At 37.1% G+C, this 23,772-nt stretch overlaps 1 protein-coding gene across 2 annotated transcripts; it reads right to left on the bottom strand.

Moving 5' to 3' along the window:
- Positions 1–724: 724 nt before the first annotated feature.
- On the bottom strand, positions 725–23,377 carry LOC132176962 (pre-mRNA-processing protein 40C). Of its 2 annotated transcripts, none has more exons than XM_059589129.1 (16): positions 23,289–23,377; positions 21,347–21,668; positions 21,106–21,252; positions 19,747–20,398; positions 19,466–19,629; positions 18,866–18,903; positions 16,775–16,853; positions 15,113–15,583; positions 14,317–14,400; positions 11,801–11,941; positions 11,566–11,672; positions 8,420–8,543; positions 5,157–5,300; positions 4,142–4,288; positions 1,917–2,039; positions 725–1,294 (listed from the first exon to the last, which is right to left on the bottom strand). In XM_059589129.1, exons 2-16 carry the CDS (start codon positions 21,659–21,661, stop codon positions 980–982), a joined length of 3,051 nt encoding a protein of 1,016 aa, XP_059445112.1. In that variant the 5' UTR covers positions 21,662–21,668; positions 23,289–23,377; the 3' UTR covers positions 725–979. The 2 variants fall into 2 exon arrangements, with proteins under 2 accessions (XP_059445112.1, XP_059445113.1); XM_059589130.1 differs by having other exon boundaries at positions 19,753–20,398.
- Positions 23,378–23,772: the final 395 nt, after the last annotated feature.

The following is a 23,772-nucleotide window of genomic DNA, read 5'->3' as shown; positions in this document are numbered from 1 at the left end:
CTTTGAAGCCGGAGTAAGACCTCGGCATTTGCTTAAACCTTTAGCAAATTAGACCAATTCACCAATTCAAGCACCATTAACCAAAAATCCTTTATGCCGACACAAGTATTACCTTCCCCTTAATTGATTTATTTATTTTTTTATCAATGCGGGGATGGGGGGTGGTGGGAAATGGAGAATTAGAAAAACATGAAAGACAAAAAGGGAAAGCGCCAAACCTAAGAACAGTTGGGATTTCCTTTAATTAGACCATGTTGAGATAGATACCTTGTAATTTCCCTCCCTCTCTTCCACGAGAGTTCCCTTCCTCAACCACAATCTCCCTTCCTCGACCACAATCATGTTCATGATACAGTTTGCCTATAACTTGCATAAGTCATCAACCACAACTAAGAGCATGTTTGATTGCATTTGAGAAATAAAGTTTTTTAAGTCAAAAAGAGCTTTTAAGCAAAAGTTTCATTTTTAAACTTTTACCAAAAATAAGTTTTGGTCATTTTTAGGCTTTTTTTAGACTCTTAAAGCGCTTTTTAATTTTTTTTGCCAAACGAGTACCTTCTCAGACTTTTTGAGTGTTAAAAGCACTTTTAAACTCCTCAAGTGCAATCCTCAACAAGCCCCAAGTCTCACTGAGTTGGCTCTTTGCAAGCAACCGCCCGTTGGCCCTTCATGAGATTGTTGCACACACACATGGGACGCATATATCAACCCAAAGAGGTTGAGGTAAAACCAAATTTAACCCCAAGGAAATGAAAATTGAAATTATTATGTCACTGATACAAAAAGTATGCAAGTAGCATCCGATAAATACATGGATTAAATCGTTCCATTTTACTTGATATAATACAACTTGTTTCGCAAAGTAATTCAGACTGACCCCCCTCAATCAGAAAAAAAGAGAATAAAAATGAAGCTAAGAGGAGTTATGGGATAAAAGAAAAGAAAAGAAAATTAAAATCCTAGTTTCTAACTAAAATGACTATCTTCGCTCGTGGGTTCTTGACCCAGGCAGAAACCTCCCTGAATCAACAGAGCTTCTACCTTTTGACTCTACATGTTTTTCTTCCTTCTGATCAAGAGCTAACTTTTGCTTCCGTAGCATCTCATCAGCATACCGCCGCCACAAGACTTCCCTCTCTTTCCTTGGCATCTTGTTATATCTCAGATCAGGCTTTAGAAGACGTTTAGCCGTCGACCACGAATTGATGGCTGATTTCCCATCTTCTGTCTCCCGGGAAGCTGCTTCAGCAGTCAAGACTTCAGCTAGCAAAGCTCTGAACTCGTGTACGCATCGCTAAAAAAAACAAAAAAAAACACAGAAGATCATTATATTGAAGGTTGATTAATGCTTCCACCGTTGCACTATATGAGCTAAAATAATGATCTGAAAATTGCTTAAACTACAAATGAATCAGACACATTTACAAAGTGGGTCATGTCGGCCACAGCTTCAACCAAATTCATATTTCATCCACAGCACAGATCAATCTTTAGTTACAGAAGAGTGTGAGATCTCAGCACACTCCAGAGGTTTCAGTTTATATTGCTCTGAAACCCCAATACTCTTGAGTTATCATGTGTAGACCTTGCCCAATGCAATCAAAATATTAAGATAGCAGAAACAAAGAAACACTTCTGAACAGTTTTGAACATAAAAATAACATTTTTCGGGTCGCACTGTAGCTCATCCCAAACAATGTTTAACGCATAAAATTATTTCTCTCCTCTCTCTCTCTCCTTTTTTTTTTTTTTTAATAAAAAAAATATGTTGTATTCATAAGAAATTCTTGGAAATCTGGAGTGCATAATTATGCTTCATAATAATCAACAATTCTCGGAAATCTGCAGGAGAACCTAGCAAATATATTACAACTAATCAGCCCCCAAAAGAAAAATGTGGGAGTTAATAGAATTACCTCATTCAGCATCTTTATGTGTTCCCGGAAGAGCTTTTCTGTGTCAGATGGATCCAAGTCAGGGTTGATTAAACGTCCTTGCGGATCCTTCTCCAATTTAGGCTTAGATTCCGTCCAAGATGCCTAATCACAAGAATAGAAGCAAAAAGTGAACAAATTTATTAGTATGGATGAGACAAAACCTCCTCCTGAAAATATAGCCAGTCAAAACCAAGTGACCAATTGTACCCGAATGCTCAGACCAGTAACATAGAGTTAGCTGTGTGAATGTGTGTGTATGTGAGAGAGAGAGAGAGAGAGTATAGCTTGTTGACGAGTTGCTTCTTTTTACAAAATATTGGGAATGATGGGAAATCTCAACCGAAAAAAAAAAAAAGCTTCATGATTCCCCTAGGCAACGGACCCCCCCAAAAAAATCAAGGCTTCAAATATTTTATCAATGGAATCAGTAACAAGAATAAGCGTTGGACAAATTGAGCCCATCATAAGCTGCTAGGCTCTAGTTGAGCAGTCATGAAAATTATTATGAGTTTTTCTCTTTTCCTTGTTTTTCTTTTCTTATTTTTTTTCTTGCGAATTGGGGGAAGGGAGGCGGCAGGGGGGATTCCACTTCTAATATGTAGATATAATGAGGAATAAGGTAAGAACCTATAATAAGCGAGACTTGTCCCTTTCCCTTGTCTATTTCTTTCTTCCGTACTCCTTTTTAATAAGTGGAAATAGAGATACCAAAGGTCCCACAGGAGTTGAATCCTCACTCCTTTTCTTTATTGTTTATAAACTTCTCAAATAAACTGAAACCTAGCATTAAAGTTCTTGTACAGCTGGAAAGTACGTTTTCAAAAATTTAATATAAAACAGGGGATAACATGATAAAGAAAAACAGCAAGAGAAGAGGCCCCTAGCTCAAAGAAAATATACCAAAGAATAGCAAACAGAACCAAAATAGCTTTCCAACAAACACAGTTCCACAACCTTTTGAGGCTAACCCTCCTAATACCAAATAAGAGGAATGCGTGTTATCTCCTCCCAATTTTCCCAGCGATTGGGTAATGAAGTAAAAGATGAATCACATTATCACCTCCAACCTTTCACACACTGCTTGAGGTTATAATTTTCATCACTGTTTGAGGTTATCCACTGTTAAGATGTTTCCCCATCTGACCAAGCAGCCACTTTTAAGTATATCTGCCTCCCAAATGCATCTCCAAAAAAAGCTAGACCTGAATCCCACCGCGCCACTCCTGCCATTAAGATCTTTCTTTTTTGAGTAATGCTAAATACTACAACTTCATCCCACACACATCCCACTGGGCTTGTGATGAGTGTGTAGTATATAACATTTCTCTTCTCTTTTTACAGCTAATTTTCAGAATTTCCAATCTGTCAGCCAAGTTCCAATATATCCAACTGCTTGCAGACAAAATGGAGCCAATATGGTCAAGATAGAGACCTGCTCTCTATGGCTGGCCATAGAAAATGCAATCTAGGGAGATTGGCTTAATTGTAAAAAGGTTAGTAGACAAGTTGCTTCTAGGATTACTAAGGATCTAATACATTGAAGATGATGAGGGAAAACACTATAGTGCAGATAATGATTTGATGTTATTTTTGGACTAAATTAAATCCTAGAAAGATTTATATTTCATGAATGTTCATGCCTTTATCACATCCAAAGGGAAGAATTTTTATCATGGGGAAACCACAAATGCAGAAAATCCGCTACCTCCAATTTCTTAAAAAGAGTGGCCAAAAACAGACATGACATAAAAGTAACTCATTTACTAAACTTTTTTATATTTAAGTCGGCATCCCTAGGGCCGGGAGGGTACTTTTTGGCAGATGGAAAAAATGATGAAAAATGAAGAAAACATAACTGAGTCTAGTTTGACTTGCTGCAATTTGTAGGTAGCAGAATTTACATAATGAACATGACATCTTTTACAACATATTCAATCCCTTACTTAAAAATTGTATTCACATGCAAAAAAATTATAGACTGCACAACATCATGTAAAACTATTTGTCATTTACAACAATTAATCATGCAGATTCATATCACCATATAGTCACTGGCCCAAGCAGAATCTTTAATATTGCAGCAGACCTTAAAAAATACAAAAGTAACAAACAATAGTCTACTACTGATGATTCAGCATACAACATAACCATCAATCATTCCTAATCCAGTAGTATCCAGAATTAAATCACCAATGATATTTTACCTGTGGGTCTTTAATTGTTTCCACAAGTAAAGCCTGGAAAGATGAAACTGCCTCCTTCCTGCGAACTTTCACTCGCACCCTCTCCATCTCCTGTTCTTCTCTTTCCTTTCTTTTCCGGAATTCTCGCTCCCTTTCCTTCAGTTTTTCCTGAAAATCAGTACAAGGAGGCCAACAACTTTAACATTTTCCATGAAAATCAAGACACAATGTATGAACATCATCTTGGTCCATTTTCAATTATTTTACATGTTAAAGACATCTCCATAAAGGGAGAATAATTTTTTATTTTTAAAACAAACTACAAAAAACACAAATGAATGTGCTCCCCTGAAGTAATCGATCAGAGATACATATGTTAGTGCATACGTATATGAACGCATACAGAATACACATAAGTGTGAGGTCTTTCCCTCATCAGACAGGTCCATCTTTCATTTTTGGTCATTTTCAAATTTCCCATCTTTTTCATCTTTAACTCCACACCTCACAGTATCTTTTTATAAGTAATAAATTCAAACCTCATGAATTACAACTTATACAACCATGAGGAACAAGAGGACCACTCCATTGTACCTATTATTGTTCTCAACCTGTAAAATCAGCAGTACATGTTAAAGAACCACTTTTCCAATATTTATTCTCACGTCTGCCCATATATACTGGCAATGTATACAGTGAATCAAATGACATTGCCATGACATGTATGACATAATCAAACCAGAAAGACATAATCAATAGCGATTGAGGAATTCATATTTGTATTCATTCAAAAGTTTGCCCAGATAAATTTTTGCATATATGTATCTGGATTTGTGACCTATTCTGAAAAAAAAAAAAAAATCCACGCTCCAGCATCTATCTTCCAATGCAACAAGTAGTTTTATACAATACACCAACTTTTAATACCAATTCATGTTCAACCATGAACCACATCACCCAGGAAAAAAAGAGAGCATGAACTAGGTTGAGAGAGAGAGAGAGACTTTCTAACACAAAGTAGAACACAAGTCTATACCTGCTCCTCCCTTTTGGCTTTTGCTTCTCGTTCTGATTCCTCTTCTCCAGCCTTAAGTTCAGATATATACTCATTAAATATAACCTCCCTGTCCTCATGCTTAACAGATTTGTATCTTGGATCATTCCTTAGACTATCTTTCACCTACAGTAACCAGAATACAAAATTGATTCTACAAGGAAAAACTAATACTTTTTAAATACAAAAATCAAACAGACAAAAATATCTTATACTTGTTATTTGCAGTAGCACAGCCAATTTCGAAAAGTTCTTTTAGTCACCCAGTTATATATACTATAAACCTTAGACAGCATTTAACTTGAAAAATGTGACATCCGGTGAAGCCACTTCCAAGTGTTCTGTTGGTCATTCTAAAAGATCTTCAAGATCTACAACAGCAATGTAATTTGCTTTATCAAGTGTCACCTATTTCCTCATCAAATTGGCATTTATTCTTCTTTTCGAGATAAAACCAACTGAATTGCAACTAAAGGAATTAAACACTAGCTCTGATACAATCTACGCTCCTGAAAGTTAGGTGGGTTTAATTCCATCTTAGCCGTTTGTTTAAAAAAGGATCCATGTAAAGTAATTCATCTACTTAGCTATTTAAGTCAGTTTCCCTTGGAGGGGTTCCTCATCATAAAAAATTAAAAAAATTAAAAAAAAAAAAAAAAAAAATCAGTTTCACAATTCCCATATACATTTCCTGATATAACCCCACGCTCCTCTCGAAACTCTAAATAATATGAATGTTATTTGAACCCAATTTTCTCCTTTCTAAACACTACTCCAAACAGAGCACTTCTTAACCCAAGACCACTGACGCACTACTCCAAAGTCCAGATGTTATTCATTCTGTATCTTCTTTTCATCGGAAAACAATTGCCTTTCCGATCAAGAACAAAAGAAATGCGGTGGCGCAAGCATACTGAACCTGCTCTTCACCAAGCCAACAAGCATGCCACTCACTCCTCCCAATCCGTTTCGGCTTCTTCATGTCCTCAAAACCCAAAAGAAAATCTGCCAGCTTCTCAATCGAGAGCATCCTACTCCACCCCTTCGCCTCCTCCACCACGTCGTGGATATCAAAGAGACTCGGGCGAGAGGTTGTGCTAGGATCTGAGAAGCATGTCCTGGTTGTTGTAGTTCCGAACGCCAATGAAGGTGTTCTCGAGGTTGGAGAGGAAGCAGCAGAGGGCGAGTGGGATGCACTGCTTTGGTTTTTTTTTTTTTTTCAAATGGGAATTTTTTTATTTTTTTTAAAAAAAAACTATCAAGCTCAAGCCAATTGAGTACTCAATAGTGGCTTGGCTTGGGAACCTTGCTGTGCTCAAACAAGGCAAGGATTATGACAAGCCGAGTTCGAACAAGGCTTCAAAAGTCAACTTTAGTTTGCTCCAAGTTCAAACCCATATATGATACAGCTGAGCCATGTCCGAACATGCAATACTCGATCAGCTCGGCTCGACTACAGCCCTAATACAAATAGCATGCTCATGCAATCTCCGTATAATGGACCATCATACAATCATTGCACATTCCTTCCAACTATTTTAGGACACATAAAATCATCCTTGCATGCATGCATCAACTCATCATTGTATTCTGTATAAGTACTAACTTAAAGTATGCTCATAAATGGGTCCTTTGGCAAATAAAAATCTTCTTATGATGATTGAAAGCATTAAAAGAACCACAAATTTATCAACTACTTCCTTCACCCGAAACATTACCTCCCAAAAACGTGTTGAGAATGGATTCCATTATATTTGAATTCAATTTATTGAGGATGGATTCCATTAAAAAGGTTAACTCGATAAATTGTCATCTGTACTTTTAAGTTGAAGCTTATAAAATTGATAAATTTAATTGCTTAAATCATTACCCTCATACACTCCTGTCACATACAGGCCCAACCTTTCGCTCTTTATTATGGAACTTTCTATTGCTTATGTAACAAAAAAAAAAACATATAGGCCCAACCCTACCACATGAACTCTAAACTTAATTGGGAAGGAATAGAAATGAGACCAGATTTAAACACAGGACCTGCTATACTATCATGATAAATGATAATTTGGCCCACAACTTATGCTAATAGGAAATGGTGAGCACTGTCTCCAGGGTAATGGAGCTTTCTGTTTCCCCTATTCCTATGGTGAAGGCCGCTGTGTATCCGGCGGAGGCCTTTGCCTCCCATGCGTCTCTGGCAATGGTCTGTGTCCCTTCGGAGGTAGCTCATGTCAAGGCTGACCGTATCCCTGTATCAGAAAAAGGGTTGCTTCGTCGGGGATTTTTAGGGCCTAGAAATGCTTCTCCTTCTCTGCCTGCGATGAAGGAGGTTTCTTCATCAGTTAAAGGTTCTAAGGTTGTCATCGAAGATTCACTGATCTGTTCCTTCTTCGAGGAAACACGCGGCAGAATTGGGTTTGAGACTCGGTGAACCTTTTCCTCGCATGTCGAAGGGTGGTGCTCCAATTTACTCAATTTCCAAGACTCAAATAGGGTATGCCCGAAGAGTGAAGGAGAAGATTGCTAAGCAATTGCATAAGAACAAGGAATTGTTTGCCGAGGTTGTGGTGGAAAATGCGGAGAAGGGGGTGGAAAATTATTCGGAGGTGGCGTTAGATGCGGTGAAATTCGCCTCTACTTTGGGACTGTCTTGTGGTGAAGGAGGTGACGAGAAAAGTCTTTTGAATCTTCTTTCGAATATTGAAGAGGAGCGGAAGCCCTATACCCCAAAGGTAAAAGGGAAGAGAGAACTCAAGAATTTAGAATGCTCCATCAATTATGAGGCTCGAGGGAGACTTTCTCCGGAAAGGTGTCAACACCAGCGGGATTGTGTTGGGACCAAAAATGCATTTTCATTTCCTCCAAAGGTGCATTAGGGATTGGGTTTTTAGGGCTGGTGTTGGGCTAATGTGGGCTTTAGTTTTTGGGTTCTTTTTGGTTTTTCCGATAGGCTGTGGTTCCTTGTAGGGTTTTTGGGATGGGTTTTTTTGGGTTTTAAGTTGGGCTACCTATGTATACTTTCTTGTGTACCTAGAGGCGCATTGCGCTTTTTTTGATATATACAATATTACTTATCAAAAAAAACTTATGGTAATAGGAAATGGTGATTTTAGTCATTAATAATACTAGTCTTGAACTTGTAAGCTATACACCTAAAGACACTCAAAATGCATTCTGTTGAGAAAAAAACAGAGTTGTATCTCGGGCAAATAAACACAGGCCAAACTCTGAAGTACAACTGCACCTACCTTGGACCATCGGGAATTAATAGTTATATCTCCTTTATCTCTAAGCAAGGACTTAAAACTGGTGGCAGCAGCTGTACGTAGTGCTTGAGCCTTTTCTTCAGAAGCCCTCTTTAAAGGAAGGACCCTGCAAGTGAATCAGAAAGCTTATCTAACCAGTATAGTGATATCTTATAAAAGAAAAGGCAATTTACCACGCTAATCCAAAGAGATTAGAGGGCTAAAGGACACACCCAAAGTGGACCCGAGAATCTGGTCACTAGCCTATTACGTGCTGACTCATGTTGCTTTCAAGGATTATAAGAACTTTCTGTCTAGGAAACATTTCAATATAAATTTGAATAAGGCACTGAGTAAAAGAAATTATACACAAATATAACAGGTTAGCTGAGTCTATTGCAGTATATGCTGAACAGTCACTGAAATGGGACACAGCCTGAATGACATGCTCATGGTCTAGTACTTCACATCTACCAGAAATTTCCACTGCTATTTTGAAAAGACGGCCCCCAACATCATTTATCCCACTGAATGACATGCTACTTACATTTAAATTGGAAACGATAGCCATGTAAGAGGAAAATTCTATGGTGACTTGGGTATAGTCATATAATAAGCCCCCACCATAACTTGAATTTTCTTACTTAAAATTTAGGTAAACTCACTTAAAGTTATGAATCAAGTTAAGGAAAGTGTCACCTTTCAGTAACAAGTTAGCACATAATGATGAAGAAAACTGCATGCTAAATTTCTTAGTTTTGCTTAGCACTGAATAAGGATATTTACTAACCAAGTCATTCATGTCACGTAGAAGGCCCCTACCATGGTTACTGACCAATGCATGTTGGTCAGGGATTTTATATCAAAAATTTATTTTCAAATTAGGGACACGGCCATAGTGCTGAACATAAGTCCAAAGACTGGCAAAAAGGTTTGTGCCCAATGTCCAAAATGGTCTAGGGTGACCAAAACTCCATAATAGTGTCCTCGCTAAGTCAATCACACCTGATAGGACCAACATTACCGAATGCTTTTTCACTAATTGATTATGTTCAACAAGTTTAGAAATATCAGAAATATCCAACACAAAGAAAGGTTTTACTATCAAGTTATTTAAGAACTCCAAGCAAAAATAACCGGCGGGGGGAATTGACAAGGAAGAAAAGGTTTGAGGGTATAATTACATTTAAAAAAATGCCAACCTTGATAACTTGTGATCAATAGGTTGCATGCAAAACCCAGGTTTTAAGATTGAATGGAACATTGGTGGATTTAACGCTATGTAAATGTAGTGTTGAGTTTATTGATCACTTGCTACTTCATTGTACAGTTACTAATGACCTTAACTCTTTTCTCTTTATAATATTTAGGGTTAAATTGGTGATGTCTCAGAAGGAGGTTCATGTGAATATTTGTTGGCAGGAATGTTTGGACGGAATAGAAACAGTTCAATCTGGAATGTAGACCCTCTTTGCCTTACATGGACAGTTAGGACAGAGATCTAACTACACCTTAAACGGCATTAAGCTTTCTAATCTTGAGCTGAAATTCTTATTTCTACAAACTTTATATCAGTGGTCTAATGTGCTTGGCCATATCTCTTATTTTTTAGCAGATATTATTGACTATATTTGATTGTAATTCTTAAGGGTACTCTTTTCTATGATACCTGTATACTTAGGTTTCTTCTTTTATTGATAAAATTTAAATATTACTACTAAAAACACACACACACACACATCCAGATTTTACCTCATCTGTTTGGTATAACTTTACTCAAGCTAGGTCCTACATAGGCATGAGATAGTCATGTTTCTAGGCTACAACACCTATATGAATGATGAACAAATTATATAAGAGGCATTTTTAAACAGAAAGTAAAGCTTTTAAAGCTTCAAAAAACTATACCAAACTACCAAATTGCCTTTTCTTTTTTTTGGGGGGGAGGAAGTTTTCCATTTTCCTATTCTTAAAGATGTTCAGACCAACTAGTGCACAATTACGGCATTGGTCCTTTTGAATGTTGGCACATTATCGATTTAAATAAAAATATATATATGACATAAAGCAAGAAAAGTAATCAAACCAAAGCACTTGAAACAAAGTATGTACTTAGCATATCGAGTTTTTTGTTCTTTTTGCTCCTACTAATTAGGTGGCTTCTTTTATATATTCTTTGTGTACCTGGGGCGCCTTACACTTTTTATAATATCTTGATTACTTGTCAAAAAAAATATTAACGAGGAAAAATGTACTAAAAACGGGGACAAAAAAAGAAGACGTAATTTCTTCTAATATGTTATAATTTTTTGAGCACCCATTCTACATCTGAATAAACAATAGTACGCCTAAACTAGGAAGCATGTCTAATCATGCATGTCATCACCATACGTAGTTCTATCATGTTTGTCACCAACATAGGACTCACTGAAAAGGCTGGGACCCAATGGCAAATAAGTCCCATGTAGGAGTCTAATAAACGAGAGCACACCAGCCTTCTATCTTCTATGGAATTAAATATTTCAAGTGGGTTTAAAATACAGCTCAGCAAGTTTACAAATTAAATGGTCCAAAATAAAATGCTTATGGACCCCTGCAAACAAACATGTGCAGGTGACCACCTGAGCAGATATTTCTTTGTTGCTTAGGCATTCCTAAGGGGACCCACCAACCAACATCTTCCATTGTCGGGAGGACGATCCCGTAGCACAGTTGTGTGGAAGATGATCCCTCTGTGTCTTATGTGGTGTATATGGAATGAAAGAAATGCTAGATGTTTTGATAATTCCACTAGGACTATAGAGGAATTGACCCATTTTTTCCTCTTTACTCTTTACTCTTGGACGGCTGCTTGGCTAGCTCCTTTAAAGATTAGCTTTTCTGATTTTCTTTTTCATTTCTCTCCCTCTTAGATGCTCTCTTTTATACCTCCTGTGTAAGTGGGTTGCGCCCCTTTGCGCTTTTGCTATATATTAAATTTACTTATCAAACAAAAAAGGTACCTTGATGGCACTGATGACCGTTAACTAGATTAGGTAAAAGGAATCATACAGATGATGGTACCCATGAATTTGAATACTGATTAATTGCAGAAATGCATGTGTACAGCACTGAGAAAATGTGAGTCACATTCTACTTTTGAGTGATACCTTTCATTCAATAAATGCTCTCGATCCTTGCGGTCCAAGGCTTGAAACCGAGGATCACTGCCCCATTTCTTTCTGAAAGTTTGATAATCAGTATCGTGATCAATATCCTGAAAAATGAAAAGTGGGTCAGTAAGAAATCAACAGTCTCCACATCTCAGAATTCAAAAGATTTTTGTTTAAGGAGCATGAGCCAAACAAAAAAGTTGACACTTCAATTCAAGGTGGCCCATGAGACCTTTGATGCTTCATCCAGTAACTGCTTAAACCCTTCTATTGCAGCCTTCTGGGCTGCTCGTTTTTCCTTCCGTTCCTCCTCAGCACGTGTTTTGACGTAGTGTTCGAACAATGACCTCCTAGCAGAATAACTTGGAATTGCCTACAACAATAGAGACATTTCACAATAAGAAACAGTAAAAAAGAACTACTTAATATAGTATGACAGTGAAGTAGCTCTTAACACTGCACAAAAATATGGCTAAAACAACACTGCATGATCAAGGGGCAGAACCCACAACTAGCAGTGTCTGCAAAGGAGGTCAGCCCAGGTCCCTAACCCTGAAAGGGGCTGCTGCACAACAATTATGAATTCTTGTAAAACAAACAGGTCACGTTGTAGAAGGAAAAGAAGCTTGATGTATGTGAACTTCGAGTTGAAAGTACAACAAACAAAAAACTGCAGATGCACCATCTCAAGGTGCAGTAGTAAGAGATCAGAGAGAGGAGAGACGGAGAGAGAGCAGCCGGGCTGAACACATTTTATTCAGCCCAGTGCACTCAAGGCACCAAATTCTCATACAAATAGATGTTGAACAGAGTAAGACCTGCCAAAGGATCTTATAACAGGCCTAAGATAAGACCTGATGAAGGATCTTATTGAAGGCCCAAGATTAGCCTAATATCGCTCATCAATGACCTAAATCTCAATTGATTCCAAAATACCTTACTCATTCACATTAACCTAGGAACAGGGAAGAGGATTAACACAGTGGTATCCCCCTTCAATTATGAAAAGAAGAAAATTTGTACGCGGAAGGTCACCATGAAGTCAAATTCACCAAGGGCAATGGCTTTTTTCCTTTTGAAATGATACATAAAAGCATATTAAGGACCCAAAGCAGGAGCATAAGTGAGAAAGTGCTACGAGCAAAAACAAAATTTTTTTTTTTTTTTTTTAAAAAAAAGAACATGCTATTGTGTTTGTATATGTTTTAGTGTGCACACATGCATACACGTGTTGGGGGAAAGGAATGATAGAAATTTTGAGGATAGGGAGAGGTCGTCAGGGCAAATAATATCTTTGTTATTCAAAACTTTGTATCTTTGGACGATGACATATGTGTCTACTTTGTCGATTAGTTTTAGTGATTTTCTTGATCATTTTGCTATTTCTAGTCAGGTGGTTCCTTTTGGATACTTCTTGTGTACTTAGGGGCGCCTTACGCTTTTAATGAAATTGATTTATTACTTCCCTAAAAAAACATGTACATACACACACAATACATACATGTATATGTGTATATTGTTTTTATAAGTAAATGCAACTCATGCACCAATACAGGATTGAACTTTTAACTTGATCCTCCACTTCTAGCTTATGTTTACGAGGGAAAGAGATGCTGCGATGTAGAGCTGTCCATTGGCCAGGGTGGGCAGGTGCAGAGCCAGGCCAGCACCATGTATTAAGACCTAATGTGCTGCCTCAAGCCCAGGGTGGAAACTTGCAGCTTATTCCAAGCCCTAGGGAGAGATAGAAGGGCCCTACCCTAGCCAACCAGGTCCATGTAGATTTTCAAACACATATGTACTCTTCTTTAGATAAAATCCATTATGTCAAAATTGTGCTCAATTAGTTGAATGGTAAGTTTAAAGTAAAAAGTGTAACATCTAAAGTTCAAATATAAAAAAGGCCATATTTTTATTCTAATGATTTAGAGGGAAAAATAATGAAAAAATTTAAAATTGAAAAAAAAAAAAAAATTGGCCTGGACCACATAAGCCAAGCCAAGCATTAATTGTAAAACCTGAGCTCAGCCTGAAACCTGGACAGGTCAAAAAAATTGGCCCAGCCAACCCCGGCATCAAATTTTGGGCTGGTTTGGAAGGGCTGGCCCGTTGGACCACCCGGCCCATGGACACCCCTAATCAAATGACCATTCGCATATAAATATCTACAAATGTATAGGGAGAAGCTATGATAAGGTGCAGTTTATTAGATCTCACCCTTCACATACAATTTATGTTACAACACATTGATCAAGACCATTCAAATAGATTGATCAAGACCATTCAAATAGATCTATCAAGATCATTCAAATAGATTGGCATATCTATAATTTCACCATGATGAATCAACTCATGTGAGCATTTTTCCTTTACAATAAAGATACATGTAAAATTTGGATATATTATTTGAAATTGATGGGTACATATATGTATACAAAAAGCATGCATCTCACTTATATGGCCTCTATTGTTTTATTCCTTGTGGTTTATGTGAGTACTATAACACACATGTATAATAAAGTCAGCACATCTTAAAACTTGCAGAGGTGCCGTTTCCGAAGACTAGTTTGTGTAAGAAATGAAACTTGTAACCAAGTCTACATAATAGCCTTGTGATAATGTGAATGTAAAACTTTGTTTCATGTGACATATATTTATTTTTTTGATAAATATTGTTTCATATGACAAATATTTCTTAATAATCTTAAAAGCTTAAAAGGTAATGCATAACCTTTAGACCCGACAAACCTTGAATCGTGGATCAAACACTATCTTCGGCAATTCCTTCTCCCATTTTGAGAATGGTGCCACTCCTCGTTCCTTAAGCATTTCCTATAAATTTAAAGAGAATAATAAAATAAATGCCAGACCATTAGCATTTCTAAACAGGCACGTTTAAATTTGCATCGAGGAACATATTTACAGCAGTTGACAACACCATTCACAAAACTGGAGGAGCAAGTTTAAACATCCAAGAAAAATCACAAATATTAGATATTCAAAAGATCAATTTAAAATCAGAATCATAAAATGGAATATTATTGCAAAAATTGAATATTCTCGGTTTCTTTTTTGGGGGTTTTTTTTTTAAATGTCTTATATCGCAGGCAATTTGAAACATATCACAAATCTAAAGCATTAAATAAAATATCAAAATTTCATAGATAAGAAGAAATTATCAGCTGTTTTAACGAGAATGTCATTATTAATAAAAATGCTGATGAATTCAGGAATAGATAAATCTCACTGAATCAGATTTCACTTGATCATTAGATTTGAATCATAACATGAAAGAAAAAGATTACTCAACCATGACTAAAAGTTTCAGATTTTATTTATTACTTTACACAAGTACCCTTGTCAACATATATTGTTTTTATTAGGTTGGTAAGCTTTTGGAAGAAAATTGATATATATGGATCTGACATACAATCAGAAATCAAATTAAAAAAGTAATAATAACAGGATGCTCATATTCCAAAAATGGAAGGGCAAACAAATAAGAAAAGGTTGATTTTTTCAATGAAACAGAAGCAAGAAAGACCTTAAACTGGATAATGCACTCCTCCTTTGTTGGTCCACTGTCTGCATCCTCTGAATCTGAGGTCGAATCAGACATATTACCATCCCCATTAGCATCTTTTTGCTTATCTCTGCTATCCCCACTTTGCAGACCTTTAACTGTGGTATCAACTGCTCCCGAGCCATTTAACTCTGATGTAACATTTCCTGATGATGCAGGACCAGGTGAGGAAGTAACAGGAGCTCCAGAGTCCTGCAACTTCTTTTTTATCAAGTCCAGCGCAGAAGATGATCCTGGCACAATCGAGGTTTTAAGAGCCATAGCATCACGACCACCTGTGTTAATGGCAGGAGCATTTAAACTGATTGGAGCAGATCCTTTTTCAGTTGATATATTAGCATGTGGTAACAATATTGAATGTTCTCTCAATGTGTCTCCATCCTGCTTCTTTTTCAATTCTGTCACTTCACAAGGGATCTGCCAGCTACTAATCTGTTATTGGAGTAGTAAAAACATTTCGTTAGATGTAAATATTTGCTTTTACAACTTTACTTCTAAAATTTAAAATGAAACAAACTTATTGATGGGTAGTTTATTTGTAAACATGACTAGCAAGTCAACACAAAACAAGAGTTGAGAGACTTTGTGAAACATCAACATAAACAAAGAGATCTCCAAAACAACTTCAGAAGTTAATCCAGAAACATGAGTAGACATTTGAGGCTCAACAAGAAGGGGAATATATATATATATAAGTAATATTGTATATATCAAAAAGTGCAGAGAGACACAACCCTAGTACACAGGAAGTATACAAGAGGATGCCTAACTAAAAAGAGAAAAGAGAACAAGAAAGCCAAAAAAACTAATTACTAAGGGAGCTAAACAAGCAATTGTCCAAGCAAAGAGGGAAAATAAGAAAAAGGACTTGAGCTCCTCTAACGTCCTCTCTTGGTTATCGAAGTTTCTTATGGAACTTCGATAACCAGCAACTTGAGTTCCATAAGAAACCAGTAACTAATGCAACTAAACCAGGCTCCATCAAAGAAAATTATGACAGCCTGTGATAAAGAGTTGTCTAACATTCTTAAGCAAGGTTCTAATTACTTTTTGATAAGTAAACCAATCTTATTAGAAAGTGCAAAGGGGTGCAACCCAAGGACACAAGAAGTATATAAGAGAGACCTCCAATTAAGGAGAGGAAAAGGAACACCAATCCAAAAATTCAAAAATATTAGAAAAGTGTGAACCCCGTTGTAAGTCATCATCCAAACACAGGGGCATAGGAAAGGGGGGTCAAAAAGATACTAGTATATACTTATCAAAAAGAATAAAGCAGTCTGATAATGGTATATAAACTTGGCAGAGTCAAATACATTGCACCCTCTTCAACAACTAAAGTTATTTCGCTAACAAAACATAAACTCACTCGACATCATGATGCCTAAGAAATGAAAGCATACAGAAAGAGAAAATGAGAATGCATCTAAACTGTTTTAGCTCTTAAACAATCTGCAGAACCTGGCAACCCAATAGGATCATTAGCCATGCTAGTCATATTTATTTACAGTAACAAACAGGCCATGAAATAAACGACCCCTGATGTTGGGGTGGAGGGAGGAGAAAGTGCGAGAAAGAAAGGGAGTCTTCGAGTACCCAGAAATCTGAACAAACAACCCATACCTTCGTTTTGCTGTTGTAGTAGTATTTTTTGCCGTCACTTGTGGTGACCAATACCCAATCTGTACCAGTTATATTGACCCTGACAACAAGAAAACATCACACCAGCTTAGAAGGAAATTTTTAAAAAAAATTACTTTCAGACAGCAATATCACCTGCAACAACTCTAAGGGTGTGTTTGGCAAAGGACTTGAAAAAAAAGACCCTACTGTTTCTCTCAAAATCAACCCCAACATTCTTACTTTTTACATCACATCAATCACTTTTTATTACTATTCAAATAAAAAAATCACTACAAAACAAATTTTTTTTCACTTTTTTCATACAAAACATTCTTACTTTTTTTCTCACATCAATCAAATCTGCTACAGTTCTAGTCCACTTCCTTTTCCAAGTCCTTTGACAAACACACCCTAATAGTTAAAAGGAAAATAGAGCAGATAAAAGCTAAGTAAACTAGAAAAGTTTAATAATATTATGCCACTAAATCACAGCACGTCTCAAAATTTCCAGCAAACCAGAAAACCAAAGACAAGACTTATAGAGATCAAATTGTAAATCAAAAAAGGTGTTTAATTCCAAAATAGCAAAGTAGATAAGTTTCAAATAAAATCAACAAAATATTTTCATATGAACATGTACATCAATAGGAATGACTAGCATATAGTATCCATGAGATTTTTTTTTTATATAAGTAATGAAAATTTTATTAAAAGCGTAAAGCGCCCCTAAACACACAGGTAGTATACAAAGGAAAGCACCTAACACAGGCACCAAAAACCCACAAAACATCAACAGCCCTCATATAGTATCCATGAGATAGAACACTGATATGCTCAAATCCCATTCTAAATACTATCTTCTAGGATTTTGGATAAACAAATATCAAGCATATGATAGACAAGCACCCACCAAATGACTTTCTTGCCTAGAAGATCTCGAAAGGTGGAACCTGACCACCAGTTAAGCCATAAAGGGGAGACCTTCAACAGTCAAGCCGTAAAGGAAAAACTTTAATTGTTTCACTACTGGTAACAGCTTTAATTTACTTTCCAAACTCACACTTACTACAATTGACATTTTACCTTGTTGGATACTTGTACCTTATACCAAAATATCAGTTAGGCTCGTTTTTAATTTTCTTCTAGGTGCACCAGACACCTTCAAATTTAATGAAAAGGGGAGAAAAGGCAATTTTGGAAAGCCTCCATAAAAAATAAATAAAGGAAAAATCACACATTGTTTCAAGAAGCATAAGCCTAACAGCATAATTTTTTTGCAGAATTAAGTAATATATAGTAATTTTGAAAATAACAAAACACCATCTTCACAACTATCTCAGAGGTCAGGGGCTGCAGGCTATATTCAGAGTGATGTAAGAAAGAAGCTCTCACATTAAATCTGATGCCTTTACAAATTGAGTACCACATAACAAAATAGAAAAGAAGACTTTGAGGCTGGTTGAGGAAAAAAGGATCCTACAAGTGACAAAAAGTTGTAAAGGCCAACAAAAAGGATCCTACAGAGAGGAACAAACTCTCACAAGGTAATCTTTTAATAGGTCTCCAATGTTCTTTTCAACGGGAACATTAATGAAGCAGGAAGTTGTAAGCAGCAACCAAAAACTGGAGAGCCCGCCATGAAGACATCCAGAGAAAGTAAGGTGTTTCCACAGCAATCAAGGCTATTAGCATAACACTGAGCCACTCATAACGGGCCTGCATATCCTACCTATCGCAATGCTTTTTTTTTTTCAAATCTCTTTTTTTTTGGTGGGGCAGGGTAACAAAAGTTTTTTTCTGAAATATATACACAGTGAAGTTCAATCATTCTGCTCCACCCTATGGGTAATTGATTACAGCTGGTAATTACAAGTAGTTACAAATCTACAGCAATAAACGGCCCTGAACAGTATCTTAATAGCATACAACACGCATATAGATAATGAAATTATCAAAGTGAAATATAACATGCATATAGATAACAGAACCAGAAAACAGGAATAGTGACTGTCAATCAGAACTCCTCTGTTTCCTCCACACAAGATTGGTAATAATTTTTAAAATATCCCAACAAGTAATAACAAAACTTACATTGAAACTGGAGTCGGCTGCACAAGAACTTTATCAAGCTGCAACAGTATCGGCAAAAGAAGAAAAAAACAAAAAAAGTCCAAAATTAATCAGGTGTACCAAGGCTAATAAGTCGCACATGATAGCCAAAGAACCAATTGTCAGTCCTAAGGAACCTCATTACAGATATCTGGAAGTCATGCAGTAAAGGAAACGCTTAAAACTAATTTATATTTGTAGAAATAATGATCCTCGTATAAAACCTATTGAGAATAAACTTTCAGGCTTAGATAATTCCTATCTGAAGGAGAACCCATGTGATTAAATGCTTAATTATCTTTACATGTGAACTCTAAACAAATGACATTTTCCAGGCTTCTTCCCTCTAGCTACATATGCATGCCAGATTTTGTTGAAGATATAAAATTGAAAGAAGGAAAAAATCAATTATTCTAGCACATTATATATAATTTGGACACCAATTTTTCAGTAATATTACTAATGCCAAATGCTCTAACATTTAAAGTAGTAATTACTTGGGAAAATGAAATAGCAGCCCATAGAATCTCAGTGCAATGAAGTAAAGAATACTTGAAGAAAGCAAATCAAAACTGTAAATACCTCCCCTTTAAAGCCAGGAGGTTTGTCATAAGTGGATTCTCCAGTCAGAGCATTATAATAGTATACAACTCCAGCTTCAGTCTTGTGGGCAGTCCAGGCATCTAATTGTTCATTGACAGCAGCTCCACCGTGGGTTCCAACTTCCTCTACATGTTTCCTGTTATCTGCGAAACCCCAAGTGACATTGATGAAGTGAAAAAAGAACTCTACATGACATTAACGTAGAAGAAACAACTCGTACATTGTTTTATCAGTAATTCAGTACGAAACCATGGGCATACCAATACCAGGAGGAGGTAATTCTGTCTGCGTCTTCAAAGTTCCAGCCAGCATATGACCAGAAGCAGCAGAAGACACAGATATTGCTAGTGCAGTTCCCACAGGAGTAACACCGGGAGGTTGAGAATCAGGTAGAGGAACAGAAGGGAGAGGCATGCCACGTGCCGGCAAAGGAAAGGGACCAGGAAAAGCAGTAGGGTATGCTTGGAACGGTGACCTAGGTATGCCACCCATCTGTGGTGGCTGCAACCAGATTCCCTGAGGGGGAGGAGCCATAGCAGGAAACGATGCATAGGGAGTGCACATTTGAGGCTGAACAGTTGAATTTGATATCATAGGGGCTGTTGGCATAGTGGGTCTTAGGACAGCTGAAGAAGAATCCATAACAGCAGATGGAAAGGTCCGATTAGAGGAAATTGGAGCAGACGTTGCTATTCCAGGGGGTCCAGGTGTCCCAGGAGTTCCAGGCATTCCAGTTGGCATAGAAAAAGATGGGGCAGAGGGCATCCACGAGATTGCTTGGATCAAGTTAGGAGTTGAAGATACAGGAATTGTAGAACTTGAAGAAGTATCAGCAGGCAATGAAACAGACTCAGAGAAAGTTGATGCAGATGAAAAATTACCAGCTTCTTGTGCCACAGCAGCCGATGTGTTCTGGGATCAGCAAAGATATTAGAACAATTAATTATTGGAACACAAATCAAAGCAATCATCATTACTGATTTATATGCTCTAACAGTCATAATATTTCAATTCCATGGCTCACAAGCAATAATTAGACATTATTCACTAAAATTACTGCAAACATTTCTTGATGGACCAAAACCCAGGGATTGGAAAAATAAAACAAAACAACAGGGCTTAAATAGCAAGATTGACAACTGTCACCAAAAAAATTCAGCAACTAGATAGGAGCCATAGCATTATAAAGATTGTTTCAGAGCAACCTATCTAGTTCATTTGAACAATAACATATCAGGATTAAACTCTTTGTCAAATCTGCATACAGTAGTCGTACCAAAGGCCTAAGCATGTTGATCATCCTCGACTGCATGCGATAATGATAACATAGGCTTAAGCATGGATCATCTTCTCTGACACATATACCAAAATCCTCTAGCTACCAAACATGTAATTATTCATAGAAAAAAGAGAGGAAAATGAAGAAGAAAAACATTCCGGTAACACAGCTTCCAAACAGGTGTCTCTATTCCTTTTTTTTTTTTGATAGGTGCTAGTTAGGTGTCTCTATTTCCTTAAGGATTGTTATAGTCATATTGCAACAATAAACTCTAGCAATAAAGCAGTAATCACAGTTCACCTAAGAGAACCTTATGCTTACTCAAAAACATGACCCTTACCGCACTAGATTGAAACTCCCGATTACTATGGAAATGAACACTACTGTGTGAAATGTTATAGGAAAAAGAGGGGGCAGCAGATGAAGACAGGCCTGTAACCGGCGGTTGAACCACCATTGGAGACGCAGGTGGATCTGAGTTAATGACCTGCATCAGAAATAGCTACAAATTAATCAGAATCAGAGATAAATAATACAAAATCCATACAGAAGTCAGGCAAACAATATAAATTGGCACTGACAGAAGTAGATGATGACTGTTGAGAGCTTCCAGAAGGGGTGGTAGCATTTGGAAACACACTGTAAGAGAATGAAGGTGCAGGAACGGCAAAGCCAGGTGCACTAGCAAATCTTGCTTGGGCAGGTCCTTGCACTGAACCACTTGCAGTAGAAATTGAACCCTTTGAGGTAGGTGTGTTTGCACCTGGAGCAGGAGCAGGAGCAGCCGCAGTTGGAGTTGAAGGGCCACCAGATGACACTCCAGCAGGTAGACCAGGTACAGTTGCTTGAGGAGTTGATGGCTGCATTTCCTGTGTTAACCAAGCTGGCGATGCCATATTTTATCTGCATATGATTTGAAGTCAACAAGATAACAATCCTGACCATACGAATTAGAAGGAAAAGAGAGAATAGAAAACCATAGAAATCTCATATTGCAGGGGAGGAGAGGGGATTGTGATCTTAAGAGAAGTAAAAGTTAACAAAGGTGATAACTCCACCACCGCCAGCCTCACCATGTTATCATCATTTCTAGACAAGGTAAAGCTACATACTAATCTCCCATCCCACTCTCATACCACTAGGCTAATCTGGCAATGCCCATCAACCCTTAGAACAACCTTTATTAAAAAAAGGAAAAAATTCAAAGGCTGATGGATTGCCACATCGGCCCAGTGGTATAGGAGTGGAATGGGAGATAATTATTTAGAATTACAATACAATCCCTGCTTCTAACTAATGGTCTTTGACATCCCGAGGAAGTATACCTTGAGTAATCATCATACTTATGATGAATTACTCATATCTTTGCCGACCCCCGATAAAAGCATTTTAAAAATTCCACTAGGACTATAGAGGAATTGACTCATTTTTTCTTCTTTACTCTTTACTCTTGGACGGCCGCTTGGCTAGCTCCATTAGTGATTAGTTTTTCTGATTTTCTCTTTCATTTCTCTCCCTCTTAGGCGCTCTCTGTTTATACTTCCCGTGTATGTGGGTTGCGCCCCTTTGCGCTTTTATTTATATCATTTACTTATCAAAAAAAAAACTGAGATACTAATGGGACCACATACATCAGATTGCACTAAATCTTAGCAACTCTTTGGCTCTATGTCCCTTTTCAGAAAAGGATCTCTTGGTTATTATAAACTCAACACTTTATTCTCATATTGGATAATTCCATGGACTTGGAAGCCCATCATTAACAAGTTTTTGAATACTCTTTGAGTTATTATGTCCAAGACGTAGACGCCAAAAGCGTCTCAGATTATGCCCGAGTAAGTTTATGAAGTGATTTCAAGTTGGGGCAGCAAATATAGGAGTGCAACACAAAGGAGTCATGCAGCTCAGTCTTTGGACAGGGCGCTCTTTGGCCTGCCATCTGTATGAATGGATGACAGAGTTTTTAGTTTAGCTCTTAATTCTGGTTTTCTAGATTTTATTTATTCTTAAAAACTTAGTGCGTTCTCTTCTACGGTCGCCTTTCTCTTGCAATGTGTACTCCAATCAAAATGAAAAAGAAAATGACAAAATATTAAATATAAATCCAACCCAGGATACTGTCTACAACTTGGTTCTCATATTGCATCTTCGGGAACCATTACCGGAATTCTTTTCTTTTCCTTTCCACAATATCTCGGCAACCAAAACATAACTAACTCTGAATTATGAGTGAGGTTCTGAATTTCTCTTTAAGATAAAATAATAATTACGGAAAACGAAAAAATAAAAATAAAAACAACAACAACAACCAGACAAACTAGAAGTCCAGAACCCTAGGGGTCCCTTCTATTTCAAAATAAAACTCTTCCTTTCAAAGAAAAAAAAAAATCCAAGAAATTAAAGAAGGCCTAAACACGGAAATGTTCTCCTGTAAATTAATAACTGGTTCTCTAATTCATTGAGAAAAACTTCCCGGAAAGTATTTTCTGCCGAAACAAACATAGGGTAAGAAGCAATACTGACCAGGTTTTGCGTTCGTGGAAGTAGTGGACCAATGCGTCTGATGTCGTTTTGAGTTTTGAGTTTAACCCTCGAAATGGCCAAACGCCATATACGACTCACCGGGAAAAAAGGTTTTGGTACTCTGCTCCCGTCTGTTTATACTCCCATCTGACTACCAGTTTGCCATGTGTTCACGCCACATCACCCTGAGTACACTATTTTACTTTACTTAAAGTAAAATAAAATATGCTTCATTAATATTATTAAAAAAAATTAAAAAACAAATTATATATATATATATATATATGAGAGCCCCTATGGTCCGGACCATATGCAAAACACCACTTTTGCAGCACTCAATCAACATGTAACACATCATCATTTTAAGAAAATTGCAAAAAATCAAAATAAGAACAAATACAACAAATCAAAGTAAAAAAAATACCAAAAAGACCTTTGGCCATCAAACCCACGAGGTGGGTTTGACAATGGTGAGACCCACCCC

The sequence above is a fragment of the Corylus avellana genome, chromosome ca4 (genome assembly GCF_901000735.1).
Source record: "Corylus avellana chromosome ca4, CavTom2PMs-1.0".
Lineage (NCBI taxonomy): Eukaryota > Viridiplantae > Streptophyta > Magnoliopsida > Fagales > Betulaceae > Corylus > Corylus avellana.
Note: the sequence above shows the minus strand (reverse complement) of the source record. Positions and strands in the feature narration are given on the sequence as shown.

Excerpts from the sequence above, each read along its gene's own strand:
- LOC132176962 (XM_059589129.1), bottom strand. The coding sequence starts at position 21,661 with ATGGCATCGCCAGCTTGGTTAACACAGGAAATGCAGCCATCAACTCCT. Across the intron at positions 16,854-18,865 it reads CAGCCGACTCCAGTTTCAAT|GGTCAATATAACTGGTACAG; the intron begins GTAAGTTTTGTT and ends TCTTGTTGTCAG. Across the intron at positions 4,289-5,156 it reads AAGCCAAAAGGGAGGAGCAG|GAAAAACTGAAGGAAAGGGA; the intron begins GTATAGACTTGT and ends ACTGATTTTCAG.